This window comes from Bidens hawaiensis, unplaced genomic scaffold (genome assembly GCF_021521415.1).
Source record: "Bidens hawaiensis isolate Kalapana, Puna unplaced genomic scaffold, B.hawaiensis_p1.1 tig00419582_1, whole genome shotgun sequence".
Lineage (NCBI taxonomy): Eukaryota > Viridiplantae > Streptophyta > Magnoliopsida > Asterales > Asteraceae > Bidens > Bidens hawaiensis.
In genome coordinates this window covers 282,424-298,617 of record NW_027504908.1, presented here as the reverse complement: position 1 = coordinate 298,617, position 16,194 = coordinate 282,424, and the positions used below count along the sequence as shown (strand labels likewise).

Below are 16,194 nucleotides of genomic sequence, written 5' to 3'. Positions count from 1 at the left end.
TTCTAGTTTGGGTTCAAATGAACGGTTTTTTTGGAGCGTAGTCCTCTTGACCACCGTTGTTCAATGAAGTTGAAAACCTGATTAGTTTTGAACAAGTGTATAGTTTGTATCTCTTAGCTTGCAATAAAAGTATAAATTTTACAACTGCTAGAAATAAAATAAAAACCCAACCAGCCAAAAATGATTTATATTTATATTTCTAGGGGGGGGGGGGGGGGGGCTGCCTAACGACTTCTTCGACCATGTTTTGGACTAGCGTCTTTGTGTGATATGGTAAAGTATGTGGATTGAACTTCTTTATGAAACACTAGATTTTATCCCCCGTATTACGGGGGTTGTTTTACATTATTCGTTTTTAATTTTTATATATGTATATTTGGATTTTAATTTTATTTATTGTAAGAAAGTTAATAATTAATATACATGATGTTTGATGATAAAATGGTTTCACAAATAAATGATATGTTATAATCTGGTTTAAAAGCTATCTGGGTTTGGTGATACCCATTACCCGTTTATTTTCTTTATTATAAAATTATTTTTTAATTATAAATAATATATTTTTTAAAATAAAATATGATATTAATTTTTAGTATATCCATATTTTATAGGATTTTCCTATCAAATATTTGATAAGATTAATTTTTAATATAATGATATGTTATAACCTGTTTAAGAGCTATCTAAGTTTGGTGAGACCTTTACCCGTGAATTCGGGTCAAATGCGTGAGAAACCTTCATTTACAAATAAAGCAATCTGATGGTTTGAGAGAATGATTGTTTTACATTTTTCGTTTTTTAATATTTATTTTTTGGATTTTAATTTTCTTTATTGTAAGAAAGTTAATAATATATTTGGGTATGATGATGAAATTGGGTTTCATAAATAAATGATATGTTATAACCCGTTTAAATGCTATCTGGATTTGGTGACCCATGACCCGCTTATGTTTTTTGCTATAAAATTGTTTATAATTATAAATAATATCTTTTTCTTTTTAAATTGGATATTAGATTTTAGTATATCCCTATTTTATAGGATTTTCATATCAAATAATTGGTAAGATTAATTTTTAATTTAATGAGATGTTATAACCCGTTTAAGAGCTATCTGGTTTTGGTAAGACCCATATCCATGATTTTGAGTTAAATCAATGAGAGACCTCCATTTAAAAATCAAGCAATCTGGTGGCTTCCATAAAAGGGGGAAGCGACCATATCGTGACATGTAAGATTTTAGGGTTTTCGTTTATATATATTATAGATTATAGATTGAATCTAGTCTGTCTCTGACGGTCTCTTAAAAAAACTGGACAAGAGATTGGCTTAAATTGTCAATTGGATTACCGTGTTTCTAATTTTCATTCTTTACTAGTGGGCTTCAAGTGGTAGTTTTAACGGTCAATTTTATTCATCCCTTTTATTTTATTTTCTACGGTAAATTAACAAACAACCTTTATAGTGAACGAAAAAGGTTGTTCATTCCCATCATCGGTGATGCCGTGATGGTGTAACCTTTTCTTCTAGACACAAACTCACCACCATCTCAAAGTCGATCTTCTCAAGCTCGACATTAGTTGTATTGGACTTTGTTACAAAGACTTTATCCCAACAACACTTAATTTTATTCAAAGTAACTTGTATACTATCTTATCCTAACAAATAATATATGTTCATGACCAGTGACAGATTCAAAAATTTTGTTAGTGTGACAAAAAATGAGTTAAGTTAGAAATTGTCGGGTCAAGACGGGTTAAATAAAAATTTAAACTAAATCGTGGTAAATATTAAGCACGTGTTTATGCAAGAATGATGAGGAAAGTTAAAAGGAATAACACATATTCTTTTAGGTGCAAATAATTACAAGAATTAGTATAGCTAATTAATAGAGAAGAAATTCGAAAGCAAGTGATTAATTAGGTAACAAAGAATGTAATTATACTTTATTCTCTATAGCTATTCCACCAAACTTTTTAGATTCTAGTTTTTACAATGCTTTAATTTATCTGATTTAGTACATTACGTAGCGGGAAGGCTTGTCCTTAAGGATCCGGGGACCTAGGGCGAGCAAAAGAAAATGGGGCCTAAAGTATTTTTTTTAACAAAAATACGAGAATTTAAAACATACTAAGAAAAAAAACTTAATGCTCCTCGAAAAGAGCAGACGCTGGGTGATTGCCCACCTTAAACACCCCCCCCCCCCCCCCCTCCTCTCCCAAAAAAATCTATGTAAAAAGCTAAAAACAAATTTTATTCGTTTCAAAATCTCCGGTTTCATATCAATAATCAATCTCATTACTTTAAAATTCAATATTTTACTCATCTTATTCTATGTTGAACATATTTTGCTCACCGTGAACCTCTTAACACAAATACATAAATTATTATATATGTATAATTATAATTATTATATGTGTTTGAAAGTTAAATTATTTTTCCACTAGTTATTCCAACATATTACACTCCAAGTAAATAAATCACTTCCACCACACATTGTGCTCTAATAAATCCCTCAATGCTTCCAACGTTTACCAAACTTTGCACGCTTGAACTTATAATGTTTAAACTTGCCATGATGATGATGGTGATGATACCCATATCCATGGTGACCTCCATATGCTCCTTCCATTGCTGCTACCCTTCCGGCAAAAAACGCGCCTACACCATGCCTGTGACCTCCATGCACTAAAAAACACTTTTTGTTAAAACAATCTTCTTTACACATAGAGTGCACTGCGATTTTCGTCCTCGTGGTTTGTTCAAATATGCGGTTTTAGTCCAATAGTTTCAAATTTGCGATTTTCGTCCATGCGGTTTTATTTCACTTGCAATTAAACCCGAATTCACTAATCCCGTTAAGTCTGGTCATTAAACCCATCAGTGTGTCCTTCACGTCAGGGGCAGCTTTGTCCTTTTTCCCCCAAAATACACCCTAAAGCCCCTGGTGTGAGGGGACTTGCGAATTAGGACTAGGGTTTATTTGGAGAGAAAAAGGACAAAACTGCCCCTCACGTGAAGAACACGCTGATGGGTTTAACGACTAGACTTAACGAGATTAGTGAATTCGGGTTTAATTGCAAGTGAAATGAAACCACAGGGATGAAAATCGCAAATTTGAAACTATTAGACTAAAACCGCAGATTTGAACAAACCGTAGATTTGGACAAAAACCACAGTCTACTCTTATAGATATTTGATATTTTAATCTTGACATCAACAAAATATGTAACCTGGATAACATGGAGCAGGTGGCGGATATCCACCAGGCGGTGGATAGCTAGCGGGTAGGTAACCACCCGGAGGGTAAGGGTGTCCATGATTTGGGTACGGGTATGGGTATGCGACGTGTGGAGGATAGTGTCCCGCACCGTTAATAAGATGATTATGTTTGCAGCCGCCCATTGATGTGATGGAAAGGCGAGTGTTTCGTTGAATGAATACGAAGGATATTGTAGGTCTGATCAATCAGTCAATCAATCAATCCAGACGGGTGCATGGTGCATGAGGGGGGTTGTGGTTATTTATGGTACTAGTGATACAAAGAGAAAAGTGGATTCGAGACGTATGTTTTTGCATGCCGTTATTCCGTTCACGCGTTGCCTCAACGCTGTGATATTTTAATTATAGCACCTTCACATTCATGATATGTTATTTTATTACTATTATTTAACGTTTATTATGATAATGTAAGAAAAGTTTGAGATTGATCGAATGGTTTGAGATGGAACAATATGTTTTTATATCTAATTTTGTGAAGCTAAATTTATATAATAAAAAAATAATATACAAACAAAATCAAATATTTAATGACATGTTTTGTAATTTGTACCACATGATGGTTGAAAAAAAAACCTATTCCGGACCCCACCTAGAAATGGGCCCGGCATACTTGATCTGCGAGTGCAAATCAGATTTTAGTTTTTTAAAAAACCGTACCTGGATCTACTGGAATAGGTTCCACATCTACCCGGCAAACCTGATCAAGGAACCGGTTCCTACTGGCCCGGTTTTTGACTTTTGTTGACCTTTTGGTTCCTGAAAATGTTGGCCCAGAGACAGATCAAACAATCAAATCAAACAAACAACGCGAGATATTGGGTGACAACCTATGACTCTTTTTACTATCAAAAGAACTTTACAAACTTACATGGAGAAGAGACTATAAAAACAATAATCTAGACTCCTATTTATTGTCTTGAAATAACAAACTTAAAAAGCATAGCATAGACTTAATCAAAACATGGATTCCTTAGAACTGCTGATTTCGACAACATCATTTCATTTCCATTCTAGCAAGGCTCTGGTTCTTTTTCTTTTCTTTTCTATACGACGGATCTACAAAACACAAATAACTTGTTTGTTGGAATATAAACTCAATAAGACATAAATACATTAAAAGTCGAATAGAAGAACTTCATGCAAACTACCTCGCCGCTGAACTCACGAGAAAGCTACGATTTGTACGGACTGTAGGGTCCGGATGATACAACTTCAACACCCTCACAACACGTCTAAAAATAAGCAAGACCACAAAGCAACAAAAGAAAAATATATAAAGTGTACGTTATCAATGCAACTAAAAATACAAAAATAATCATCTTTCAAATAATATGATTAAATGATGAAGGTAAGACAAAAGCAACTTACGTATGTGTTGCACCTTACTTGGACATGTTTATTACTTTGGTTTTTTTTTCTATATCTTTTGTGTAATAATTGATGTCTGCATAAAGAATGCTTCAAATGTTATATAAATATGTCTAGTAGTAGGTGGTTACCCATGTGAATAAGTGTAGGCAAGGGTGGACCCACCTTAATGATATCGGGTCTCAGGACACCGATCTTTTTAAAAAATATAGTAGAGATGATAAGTTAATTTTTTGAAGAACCCTATAAAAATACTTAGGTGGAAACTATTATATCAAAGTTATTTTTTGGTGTAATGGCATGTCCATTTTCTTCCAACCCAAATGTCACAATTTCAAGCCCTACTAAGGATAGTTTCAACTTTTTATTTTGTTTCTCTAATTTTTAAAACATAGTGTTTTATTTGGTTTAAAAGCAAATAATTTTTGCGTTTTTCTACATTTTTATTGAGTGTTTCTAAATTCTAATTAAATTTAGGGTTTTATTTGGTTTAACAACAATTCTTTTTGGTGTTTTTTTTATTAAATAATTTAAACTTAAGATTTTATTTGTTTAAAAGCAATTCTTCAAAGATAAAGTTATAGAAATCTCATATTCAAGTAACAAACAATGCAAAGAAAGTTAGAAAGAAAGTTTGAGTCCTTATATTCTTTAAACAGTACTCGCGCCAACCGACCGGAACAGTGATTGCCCCAAAAATTATAACGTTGGGTGGTGAAAAATATACACCGAAAAAGGGGACCCCATTGGATGAAAATCTTGGGTCCGCCACTGGGTGTAGATAGTTAAATGGGTTATGAAACTATTATTATGAGACCACCACGTAAGGAAAAAAAAGTTGGGTTTTAATCCTTATCAAACGGCCAATATTCTATCTTGAATTTACATTGGACGGCCAAGATTAAAACCCACTCTTCTGTAACCTATCAACATAATTCAATTATTTAAAATAAATAAACATAAATAAACCATAACAAAATAAACCATTAACTTTACTAATAATTCAAGATTAACCTTCAAAAAGTACCCGGCTTGTCCACGTGTAACTTAGTACAAACAATCATAATATATGGGATAACCAACATAATAATGTATGAGGATTGTGCGAAGAGCGCAAGCATTTCTTCTATCCCAATAGATAGAGAGACTGTTCTTAATAAGACTCGCAGCTAGTGATTGAATATATAGTAACTCACTAAGGATATGCTAGTATAGATAAACCATCTGACATCATCATATGAGCCGTATGGCTGACAAAAATGGTCATACGGGCGACATGGGCGGTATGACCTTGTCATTGTGGTGCGCGCTATCACATCAATCACTTTTGTGTCAGTCTAACATGTTATACAGCCCACATGATGTGTCACTAAAACATGTCAAATATCTTTTTAGCAAAAACAGAACCGAGTTGAAATGCCGACCCGCTTTACCAACTCTAGAACTAGGCGGTAATGAACGGGAAGAAAAGATTATGATAGTTTTTGGTACATTCTTCTATAAATCTTTGCACCCTCAAATTCTGCATGGATTTCTCTTTCGGTTCTAATCCCCATTGGGTTACTCACCAACCATCCTTCACCGTCACACTCGAGACTATTGTCTACGTGGACAAGCTTATCTGACTCAGCATCAAAATACTTGCGCATGTCAACGGCAACTTCAAGCACATCAGACTGTATAAACACCTGTTTGGAACATAATTTCATGCGATTTAGGCACGTAACATAAAGCAACATCATGCTCGTTAGTTGAAAATGCAAAATAATAAATAATATTAATTAAATTACCTGTCCTCCGGGCATCAAAGTATCCACAATCGCCTCCACAAGAGGCTTCTGCACGATTCTTCTTTTATGGTGCCTTTTCTTAAAATGAGGATCCGGGCACTGAATAAAGGGCCAATAAAATGTTAAAACCGAGAAAATGACCAACCGAATGGACAGGCATTGATGTGTTAAATAGAATTATATACTCACCAGTATTGAGACCAACATCAAAGGGCCAGGATATGTTGCGATGAGCTGCTTGAAGGATATCGAGGCATTTGCAAACAGAAAATGTCTGCATAAATATGCATAAAGTTTATTTTTAACAAAGAAAATAATATTTATTAAGAGATGCAATAAAATGCATTTGTATGAAATAAACAATTTATGAAAATATAATAGGCACTCACACATTACTTAGAGCCAGCTCTTTCACCCATGTTTCAGCGCGTGTGACCAGCTACAAAAGTAAAGAATCCCAGCATTATAAAGATTGATGCAGAATTATATCACATACTAATCAAGTAAACAAACTACACAAATTCAAATAAAAAGGTAAAAAAAAATTATTTACATTACCTTTTTCCGTATTTCAAGACCCAAATAGTTCTTGGAACCGGGATTTCTCTTAGCAAGCCACATGAGAAATCTACCACTACCTGAAGTTAATTATATTCATGGAATAATTAGAATTCATTTGAATAAATTGATTAAAAACCGGCTTTGCTTCATAATCACAATGCATTAAATGTAAGATATGCTTATAAGTTATTACCACTCCCTAAGTCCACCACTAGAGGCAACTTCGGGTCTTCAAATACATCTTTCCAATTTGGTACTTCAGCAGGAACCTATCAATATACAAACAAAACCTATGAATTATAATTCAATATATCGTTCCCATACAAACCACAAGATTATATTCATATCGGCTATCGCATGACAAAGAGCTTAAAAGTATAAATTTATTTTACCAAACTTGAGAAGAGGAAGAACATACCGATAAACTAGAGCTAAGGGGGTTAACATGTTGCCTCACCCGAAGAACACCTAGTTCCTGAAAATCCATGAAAAGAGAAGAAAAAAAACGTTAGAATTGATTAAAAAGAAACCCCTAAAGCAAATATAACAATGTTCGCTTTCACTTCTGAGGTCAAATGCACATACATCATTAGTGGTGCAAACGAACTGAGACTCTCACGAGCCACTCGAGATCGGATCAATAAAAAGCTCGAAATGACCCGAGCCTCAAATAAAGCTCGTCTAGTTATTGAGCCTGAGCTCGAGCATTGTATGGGAAGATCGTTTAGGCTCATCAAGCCTTAGAGAGCCTTGTGCATTTTTAAGTCTTTTGAACTTCTATCTCAGCCAAGCTTGAGAGTTGAGCCGACCTTTAGCTTGTTTAGGATACTGCACACGAGCTCAAGCCAACCTTTAGCTCGTTTAAGGTACTGCACACAAGCTCGAGCCGACCTTTAGCTCGTTTAAAGTACTGCACACGAGCTCGGGCCGAGCTTTAGCTCATTTAAGGTACTACACACGAGCTCGAGCCGAGCTTTAGCTTGTTTAAGGTACTGCACACACGAACTCGAGTTGAGCTTAGGCTAGTTTAAGTGTTTTCTTAATGTATATAAAACAAAACAATTAAAATTTTATATAAATTAAAAAATAAATAAATAATACTAAACAGGCCAAGCTCGAGCTTGAAAATACAGCTCACGAGCCAAGCTTGAGCTTTAGGAAACGAGCTCGCGCTTGGCTCAGCTACACCCCCCTAAACCATCATATGCAAAATTGATATCTCACAATAACAAATTCAGTATTGACTTGTTATTGAAAAGTCAAAATAGAATCATATAATAAATAACTATTATCAGTAATAAATTACACAAGTGAAACTACCGAGTCGAGGTTCATTTAAGGGTTTTCTCAATGTATATAAAACAATTGAATTAACAATTTATATAAATTAACTAAATAATAAACAGGCCAAGCTTGAAAAAACAACTCACGAGCCGAGCTCAAAACGAAAATATCAACGTGATTAACGAAAACTACGTAACCGAATTCCATCTCATACCTAATTCAAATTATTAGGTTAAAACTTAAAAGCAAAAGGTTAACACTCAACATGAAATAATATAACGTTAATAAGTAATAAATTAGCATAAATGAAATCATTAAGTAAGTACCTCGGATACGATATGCGGAATGCTGAGGTCAGCGTACTCCAAGGCGACGAGTTGAGGGCTTCTAATTTGGGGTTGTCGTTGAGAAACAGATGCAGCGGTTGAACAATTGCAAATATGGCGGACATAATAACTATTATGAAGTAATGAAGAAGAAGAAGAAGAATTTAATGACGATTTGGTAGCAGCAGTTGATGTGATGATGGTCGAGAAGATAGATATTTTGAGTACTGCGTTAGCCATAACCCAACCCAACCCAACCCAACCCAAGTTATGAATAGGTGATAAGAAATATGTTATCACTTAGCGTTGGATGCACGAAGTGATGACGGGAGACTAGACGAGTAGGTGACGTTCACTAGTTAAATCCTGACATGATGGATTTAGCCGGCAACTCATTTAAAGAATTCGTTGACCGTTTAAAAAAATAATAATAAACAAATTGGTTTCCAATTTTGAATTCGGTTCAATTTTCAACCAGATTTAGTTCAATTCATTGTGTTTTTTTCAATTGAAAAACCTTAATCGAATAAACTGAAAACCAAAAAGAAATACCCACTGTAGCGTAGGTATATACTTTAATAAAACATAAAACCAATATAACCAAGTCAATATAACATGCATTTTGTAAATATCAAAGTTTTTACTATCCCAAACAAGTGTTTTGAACCTTTTCTAGTGAAAAAATTACCAAAATAGATATGTTTAACCATTTGTTTTACAAAATAAATATAATTTTCAGCCTACAAGTCCCATAAAAATTCAAAATTCCGACCAACCAAAATAGCCAAAATCAGACTTGCAGCTAAGCAGACCAAAAGCTTAGCCGACACCCAATGTACCGAAAGTCATGCAATCGCTACGTGCACACCTAGGAGATGAGAAGCATGTCATGTTACATGCTAAATTAGTCCCCAAAACCACATCACTAGCCGATAATGTCTTCTCACCTTACAAGCTAAATTAGCCAGCTATTATCATGCAGGCTTAGCCGACCCCCACCTCCTACTACTGAGTTGACTTGCAAACCATATATCCCGTCCCCAAAGCATACACGTGGCGAACGCATCTGACGCCGGCAAGTCCCATTCTAGCTCTTTTTATCACCATAGAGAACTTTTAACCAAAAAAAAAAATTTCTATTTTTAAAATAGAGTAAACTACGGTTTTCGTCCTTGTGGTTTTTCTAAATATTCAGTTTTAGTCCAATAGTTTTAAATTTGCGATTTCCGTCCTTGTGGTTTCATTTCACTTGCAATTAAACCAGGCTACACTAACCCCGTTAATCCTTGTCATTAAACCCATCAGCCCTAATTTGCAAGCCCCCTCACGTGAAGGGTTGGGTGTATTTAAAAAAATAATGACAAAATTGCCCCTAACATTAGGGGCACACTAATGGGTTTAACGACTAGACTTAACTGGGTTAGTGGGGTCGGGGCAAAATCACAAATTTAAAACTATTGGACTAAAACCGTAGATTTAGACAAACCACATGGACGAAAACCGCAATTTACACTAAAAAATATTTTGTTAAGGGGATGTCCATTTTGGTAATTTTAGCAGTTTTAGTTAAAAGTCTGCTTGTCAATCTTTGGTCCTCAGTTTCTGGTGCCTCCTTATCCTTTTTAAACAAAATCTCATCTCTCACATTCTTTCGTCATCTTCATTCACTCTTTATCATCATCACAAACAAAATAAATAAACCGTTGACAAATGTATGCCTGAATCCAGTTTACTTACATGTATGCCACCACCATCATTACATGTATGCACAAACTATGTCCTGTTTGTTACCTCAGTTCAAGTGCTTGCCAGATTCTTTCTGCATCCAATTCAAAAACCATAATCCTCCTCCTCCAAACCCACGTAAGATTACACATCTTCTTTCATTTCTTTAGTATATTAATTAGTAATAATTACCCAATCTGAGAGTAAGTGTTACCTGCTTGGAATTTATGTTTTTAGTATTTTGATCTAGCATTGTTGTTTTGTTTCTGGATTAGATTTGTTAAGGTTCAGTTATAGTTAGTTATTTAACTCCACTGTGCAAATATACTAAATTTCTAATTATGGAAACTCCAACTCTTTTTTTTTTTTTTGTCAAATTGGTGAGTTACACAATTTTCAGTTATTGTACTTTGAAAATGATCCGTTACAGTTTTTTTAGAACAGCGACAGTCTACGGTATGACTGGGTGGTCGCAGGTCAGCTTGCGGCCAACCTCGGTTTTGAACTCCCAGAGAGTTTCTCCTGAAGGGCGGGCATAACCACTGGTTCCCGGGTCCTCCCCGTGTCCTTGGAGAAACCTTCTCTCTTGATGTCACTTGACGCCGAAACCCTGGCATAACGCAGGCAGGATAAATCCCCCGTTTTGGCTCGGGTTCGAGCTAGCGACCTCCCAAAGGAAGCCTAGCTCTTATCTTCATTGCCGTAAGGCCATAACCAACTGGGCTAGCCTAGAAGGTTATAGTGGTGAACTTGTTATGGCCCTATGCAATGACAACTTCTTTATTGAGTCCTAGACCTGTAAACGAACTGAGTGTCACGGGTTTGTGAACAGTTTGGCCGGAAGTTCATTTATTTAATACACGAACGAACGTGAACAAAAAATTTATGTTCATTTATGTTCGTTAATGTACTTTTTTTAGAGTTTTTTTGTCCCATTACAACTTAGTTTAGACTTTAGTTGTAACCTGTTGGACCCAATACATTTTTTTAAACATTAATTTTAACTGGTTTTAGCTCATTTAAGTTTGTTCATCTATGTTCAATTATGTTCGTTTACCATCGTGTATACTGTTAACAAAAGAACATAAACGAACACAAACGTGCTCATTTTCTTAACGAACGAACACGGACAAGAAACCTCGTTCGTTTAATTGTTCGTGTTAAATTGTTTGTTTGGTTAAAGTCAAAAGAACGAACATAAACATGCTTTGTTTGTGTTCGTTCATTTCGTTTACATGCTAGTTTCATCCTAAAGATCAAACAGCTCTATTTAGTTTGAAGTTAAAATTTCTCAAGGCATGTGTATGACTATATATACACAGTCCAAATTCTGATTGATTACACAGGTATACATTTAGAACTAACTGATCGATTACACGGTCCAAATTCTGATATCGATGCAAGTGTTATAAAAGTTATATTTTTCTTATAAAATGAGTTGGTTATGCATCTGCTTGAACAAATTTGAATCCCTGCTCAGTTGATTTAACTGCTAAAATGTTACTCGACTTCATATGTCTGTTTTTAGACCACTTTTGCAGTCTAAAAGAACGAAAATAGACACGATATAGTGATCAAATTTGCTCTTAATTGTTTAAATCGGTTGAAATGCAGCAAAATGCAGAGAGCCTACTTTTTCCACGACTCGGTGCGTTTTATCAACCACAGCACCGCCTGTATCAGTACAATCTACGGTTCTTAATTTAGAGAAGTTACAACTGTCATCTTTAGAACTTAATTCAAATTCAAGTGCTGCTGACAGACAATGGTCATCATCATCATCATCTTCAGCAACTGGAGTTCTTGATATTGAAAACTTAAAGCTACCGTCTTTTGAATCTCACACAAGTTCAATAACCGCGAGCAGACCATGGGCCTTTAATGGCTCAGTAGGTCAGGTCAGTATCACTTTACATATCCATTTCACTATCAAAATATATAATATAAAAATAAATATTGAGTCATAATTTTAACTGGTATTAAACCTTTTGTTTAGGTAAATAAAGAAACAATCTTGCCATCAGAATTAACCACAAAAGAATATGAAACTGCAGCTGCTGAAGCTGTTGCTTTAGCAAAGGCTGCAGTGCACGTTGCCAAAACTGCAGCAGCGATGGCAATGAACGATCAGCAGCCCAAAACATTAGACGTCAAAGAAAAACTTAAACTATCCGAGCGAGGTAATTTCTTAAACGGGCTCGGGTCACAAACTGAAGAAACAGAACCAACAATTGAAGAACTTCAGCTTCTAGAAGAACAACTATCAGCTAGCATAGCTGTGAGATCAAAACGCCAAGTGGAACGCAAAGAAAGGAGAATTCGGGCAGCAGAACGGGCTGAAGCTGGTAGTCTGTCTGTGAAGTCTGCAGGCGGCAGAGGGCGGGGTTCCGCTAGTACCGTGGCAGTTAAACCGGGAGCGAGCAGAAGACGTGGCGAAAAGAAAGACGTTTTGGCATTTTTAGGCGGAATGACTAATGCTAAGCTTTTAACTGCTGCTGAGGAAGTTGAACTTTCTAAAGGAATACAGGTATAATTTTTTTTTTGTTTAATATTAATTAAATTAGTTTTTTTGTTAATTTCTGAATATTATGTTGTTAATAATATACAGGACCTATTGAAACTACAAGAAGTGCATAAAGAGCTGGCGACCCGTTTTGGGGTCCCGCCGACTTTTGCAGAATGGGCTGCTGCTGCAGGCATTGATCAGGTACAGTTAGGGAGACGGTTGCATTATGGTGAAGAATGCAGGGACAAAATGGTCAGAAGCAATATTCGACTTGTTATTTCTGTTGCAAGAAGTTATTATGGAACAAAGGTCCATCTTCAAGATATTGTTCAGGTATGCATCACCTTTTCACTTTTTGTAGTGAAGTAGCGTTGACCAGTTTGACCGGTCAAAACGGGCCGGGCCAGGTTGACCCAGCCCAGCTTTTATATAAAAGTAATTCAATAATAGTATAGATTGTTGAATAAAACCAGTTGGCTTGTTTGGCCCGTTTGACTCGTTTCAACTTGTAGTTCAATGTTTTGAGTTGACCCGTTTGGGATTAAACATAACAAAATGCCCGTTTGACCCGTTTCAGGAAGGAATCCGAGGTCTGGTGAAAAGTGCAGAAAAATTTGATGCTTCAAAAGGTTTTAAATTTTCAACATATGCTCATTGGTGGATAAGGCAAGCGGTCCAAAGGTCACGAGTTGAACAAAGCAGGATAATTCATGTTCCCGTAAGAAAAACCAATGATCACATGCGATGGGCATATCAGTCATTTCACTCACTTCATGTTTTTCTTTGATTGTGCAGTATTATATGGTGGAGGTGCAATCTAAGGTGAACGAGGCGAAACAACGATTGGATAGGCAGCTCGGAAGACAACCAACCCGTGCAGAAATCGCAGTTGAAACGGGCATCTCCATTAAACGAATTCAATCGGCTGAACACGCCCCGAAACCAGCCCGGTCTATTGATGTTCCTATCGGGTTCGATAACAACACCAAACTCACGGTTTGTCCTCATCTCGTTAACTTTTTCATAACGGGCTTGTTATTTTTAGTAATAAAATCTGAGTTTTCGGTTTTTTAGGACCTTATTGATGATCCTGACCAAGAGACACCGGAAGAGATATTAATAAAACAAACAATGTCTGAGGATTTAGATAAGGTGTTGAACACATTAAATGAAAAAGAACAAAAGGTGATCAGGTGGCGGTTCGGGTTAAAAGATGGCAAAACCCGAACATTGCAGGAGATTGGGGATGTGATGGGTGTGAGCCGTGAACGGGTCAGACAGATTGAACTGTATGCATTTCGCAAGTTAAGAAACACGGATAGAACTGACATTTTACGCCAATACTTTCCTCAATAAATCAAACTCAGATGGAAATCTGGAATATGTATATGTGTACAGGGAAATCTTATGCAGTGAAGGTGTTCGGCTCGGGTCAAGTGATCGTTTTCCCTTGGCCCGAACCGAGACCTTGTTGCTAGATGAGTAACTATACGGGTTATTGCAAGACTTGGGCTTTTTTGCCCTTTTTTTATTTTTCTTATTTTTAGCCATGGCAATGTATCATAATATTCTGAGGATGTTAGGTTCTTTATTCATGCATACACGTGAAATAATTTAATTTAGTTGTCCATTTTCTCCTAATCAACTTTGTTTAAATCATAAGTAAACGAGCACCAACCTATAACCACTATTTAGGGCATCTCATTAATGATTCAAGCATTTCGAATCTTAATTCAAGTTGATTAAAAGATCAAGGTGAGTTCATAGCCCTTTTAACGCTTTTGATCATGGTGTGGAAACATGTAATTTGTTTTATGCTATGTTATACATGCAAATGTGTTTAAATCTATGCATGAAATATCTATACTTGCGTAATTGAATGCGTGTACATAGTCGTTAATCTACATAACCATTAACTTTGCGAAGCTCGTGGTAATACGATGATAGATCTATTGGCCCGACCAATCCACTCAGGTTCCCGGGTGGGCCTGCGTGTTTAGAGAATGACATTAATCATATTAATTTTTTGAGCAGTCAACGAATCCTTTAATGAGATACTGGCTAAATTCACCACATCGAGATACACTCGTCTTTCGATCTAGGGAAAACCCTCATGTCACGCCCCACCTTAGGGCCTATGAGTGTGATCAATAGTTGATATATGTTTTATATAGCGGAAGTCTTTTAATAAAATTATATTTGAAAATTCGGGAATTAAATACTCAATAGTTGATACAAAAAGTGTTTTACAGGGAAACCATAATTTACATCTTTCACAGTATTAAAACATCCGAGCTATCAGATCATCTAATGATTATCACCACCATTCTCTCCTATTCTTGGTTATCTGTAAATAAATTTATAAAATTCGCCAGCAACACATGCTGGTGAACACGTTGACACTACATTATATATACTTAATTATTCTCTACGAGTATCTTGTGGCCCGGCCCGTCATGCCAAAGAGAATAACCAAGTTCTGAAATTATGAATTTACTATTATAAACTCAAGCTCAACTCGAAACCGCTCAGCAAACACGACAACGTTCGAGTACTTAGCAACTACCAATATACACAAGCCAATTCCCCACTCGAATATTACTTAGATTCGGCTCGTCATTGGGGGTGGGGGTGGGGGGGAATGACCAGGTGTGGTGCGGTGTGCCTACCTACTGACCATATATGTAAGCATTTAGACAAACGTATACAATAGCCTGAGGGCTAGCGATTACCTTTGTTTATAAAGTTTTAGGGATACATAATCCCATGTAAACTGTTAATGACTCGATTAAAGAGTTATAAAAGTTTAAGAGTATTTACCTTTGTTACGATTAATGTGTTTCACTGAGTTATGCTTGAACGTTACCTCGGACCTATAGTATGAGAATTGTGAGAACGTTATAGGAACGTTTACGAGCCAAGACCTAGTCGCAAATCGATACGTTAAGTCGTGTTCATTCAATACGTTAATGATTGTTACATTATGATGAAGATAGGTTACAGAGAAAATCCGGCATGGTAACGTTACAGTAGATAAATATGGCACAGATCTCTATGCACATTCACTAGGGAAGGCCTATTTATAGGCAGTCCTCCTCATTCGTTAACATCACTAACGAACGAGGCTTCCCATAGCAAATGACCTCCCATTCGCTAAACATCCTTAGCGAATGGGCATTACTTTAACGAATGAGCCTCCATTTGTTACACAATAGTAACGAATGAGCTCTTACATTAATGAATGTCTAGTCTTTAACGAATCAGGCCTCATTCGCTAAATAACCTTAGCGAATGAGCCTTTATACATTATGTGTAAAGACTAAACTACCCCTAGTCTATTCGAACAGCTGCGGAC

The 16,194-nt window shown here is 36.0% G+C and overlaps 2 protein-coding genes and 1 pseudogene across 3 annotated transcripts; 1 reads left to right on the top strand and 2 right to left on the bottom strand.

Moving 5' to 3' along the window:
* Positions 1–2,500: 2,500 nt before the first annotated feature.
* On the bottom strand, positions 2,501–3,576 carry LOC143609375 (uncharacterized; annotated as a pseudogene). The gene is made up of 2 exons (XR_013149411.1): positions 3,231–3,576; positions 2,501–2,685 (listed from the first exon to the last, which is right to left on the bottom strand). The product of XR_013149411.1 is annotated as an uncharacterized LOC143609375 (transcript).
* Positions 3,577–6,068: 2,492 nt separating this feature from the next.
* Positions 6,069–8,848, bottom strand: LOC143609372 (uncharacterized). Its single transcript, XM_077084139.1, has 8 exons — positions 8,609–8,848; positions 7,417–7,473; positions 7,192–7,267; positions 6,996–7,075; positions 6,827–6,876; positions 6,627–6,711; positions 6,438–6,536; positions 6,069–6,335 (listed from the first exon to the last, which is right to left on the bottom strand). Exons 1-8 carry the CDS (start codon positions 8,846–8,848, stop codon positions 6,120–6,122), a joined length of 903 nt encoding a protein of 300 aa, XP_076940254.1. The 3' UTR covers positions 6,069–6,119.
* Positions 8,849–11,940: 3,092 nt separating this feature from the next.
* LOC143609380 (RNA polymerase sigma factor sigB-like) lies at positions 11,941–14,471 on the top strand (the record flags this gene model as incomplete). Its single annotated transcript, XM_077084145.1, has 6 exons — positions 11,941–12,231; positions 12,330–12,860; positions 12,942–13,172; positions 13,417–13,557; positions 13,635–13,835; positions 13,914–14,471. Coding segments are annotated over 6 exons (1,677 nt in total), but the record flags the coding sequence as incomplete, so codon positions are not given.
* Positions 14,472–16,194: the final 1,723 nt, after the last annotated feature.

Bases quoted from the DNA above. Each gene is read 5' to 3' on its own strand.
- LOC143609372 (XM_077084139.1), bottom strand. From the start codon at position 8,848: ATGGCTAACGCAGTACTCAAAATATCTATCTTCTCGACCATCATCACA. The intron at 7,474-8,608 runs GTACTTACTTAA...ATGGATTTTCAG, and splicing joins TTCCGCATATCGTATCCGAG to GAACTAGGTGTTCTTCGGGT. The intron at 7,076-7,191 runs GTAATAACTTAT...AATTAACTTCAG, and splicing joins AGTGGTGGACTTAGGGAGTG to GTAGTGGTAGATTTCTCATG.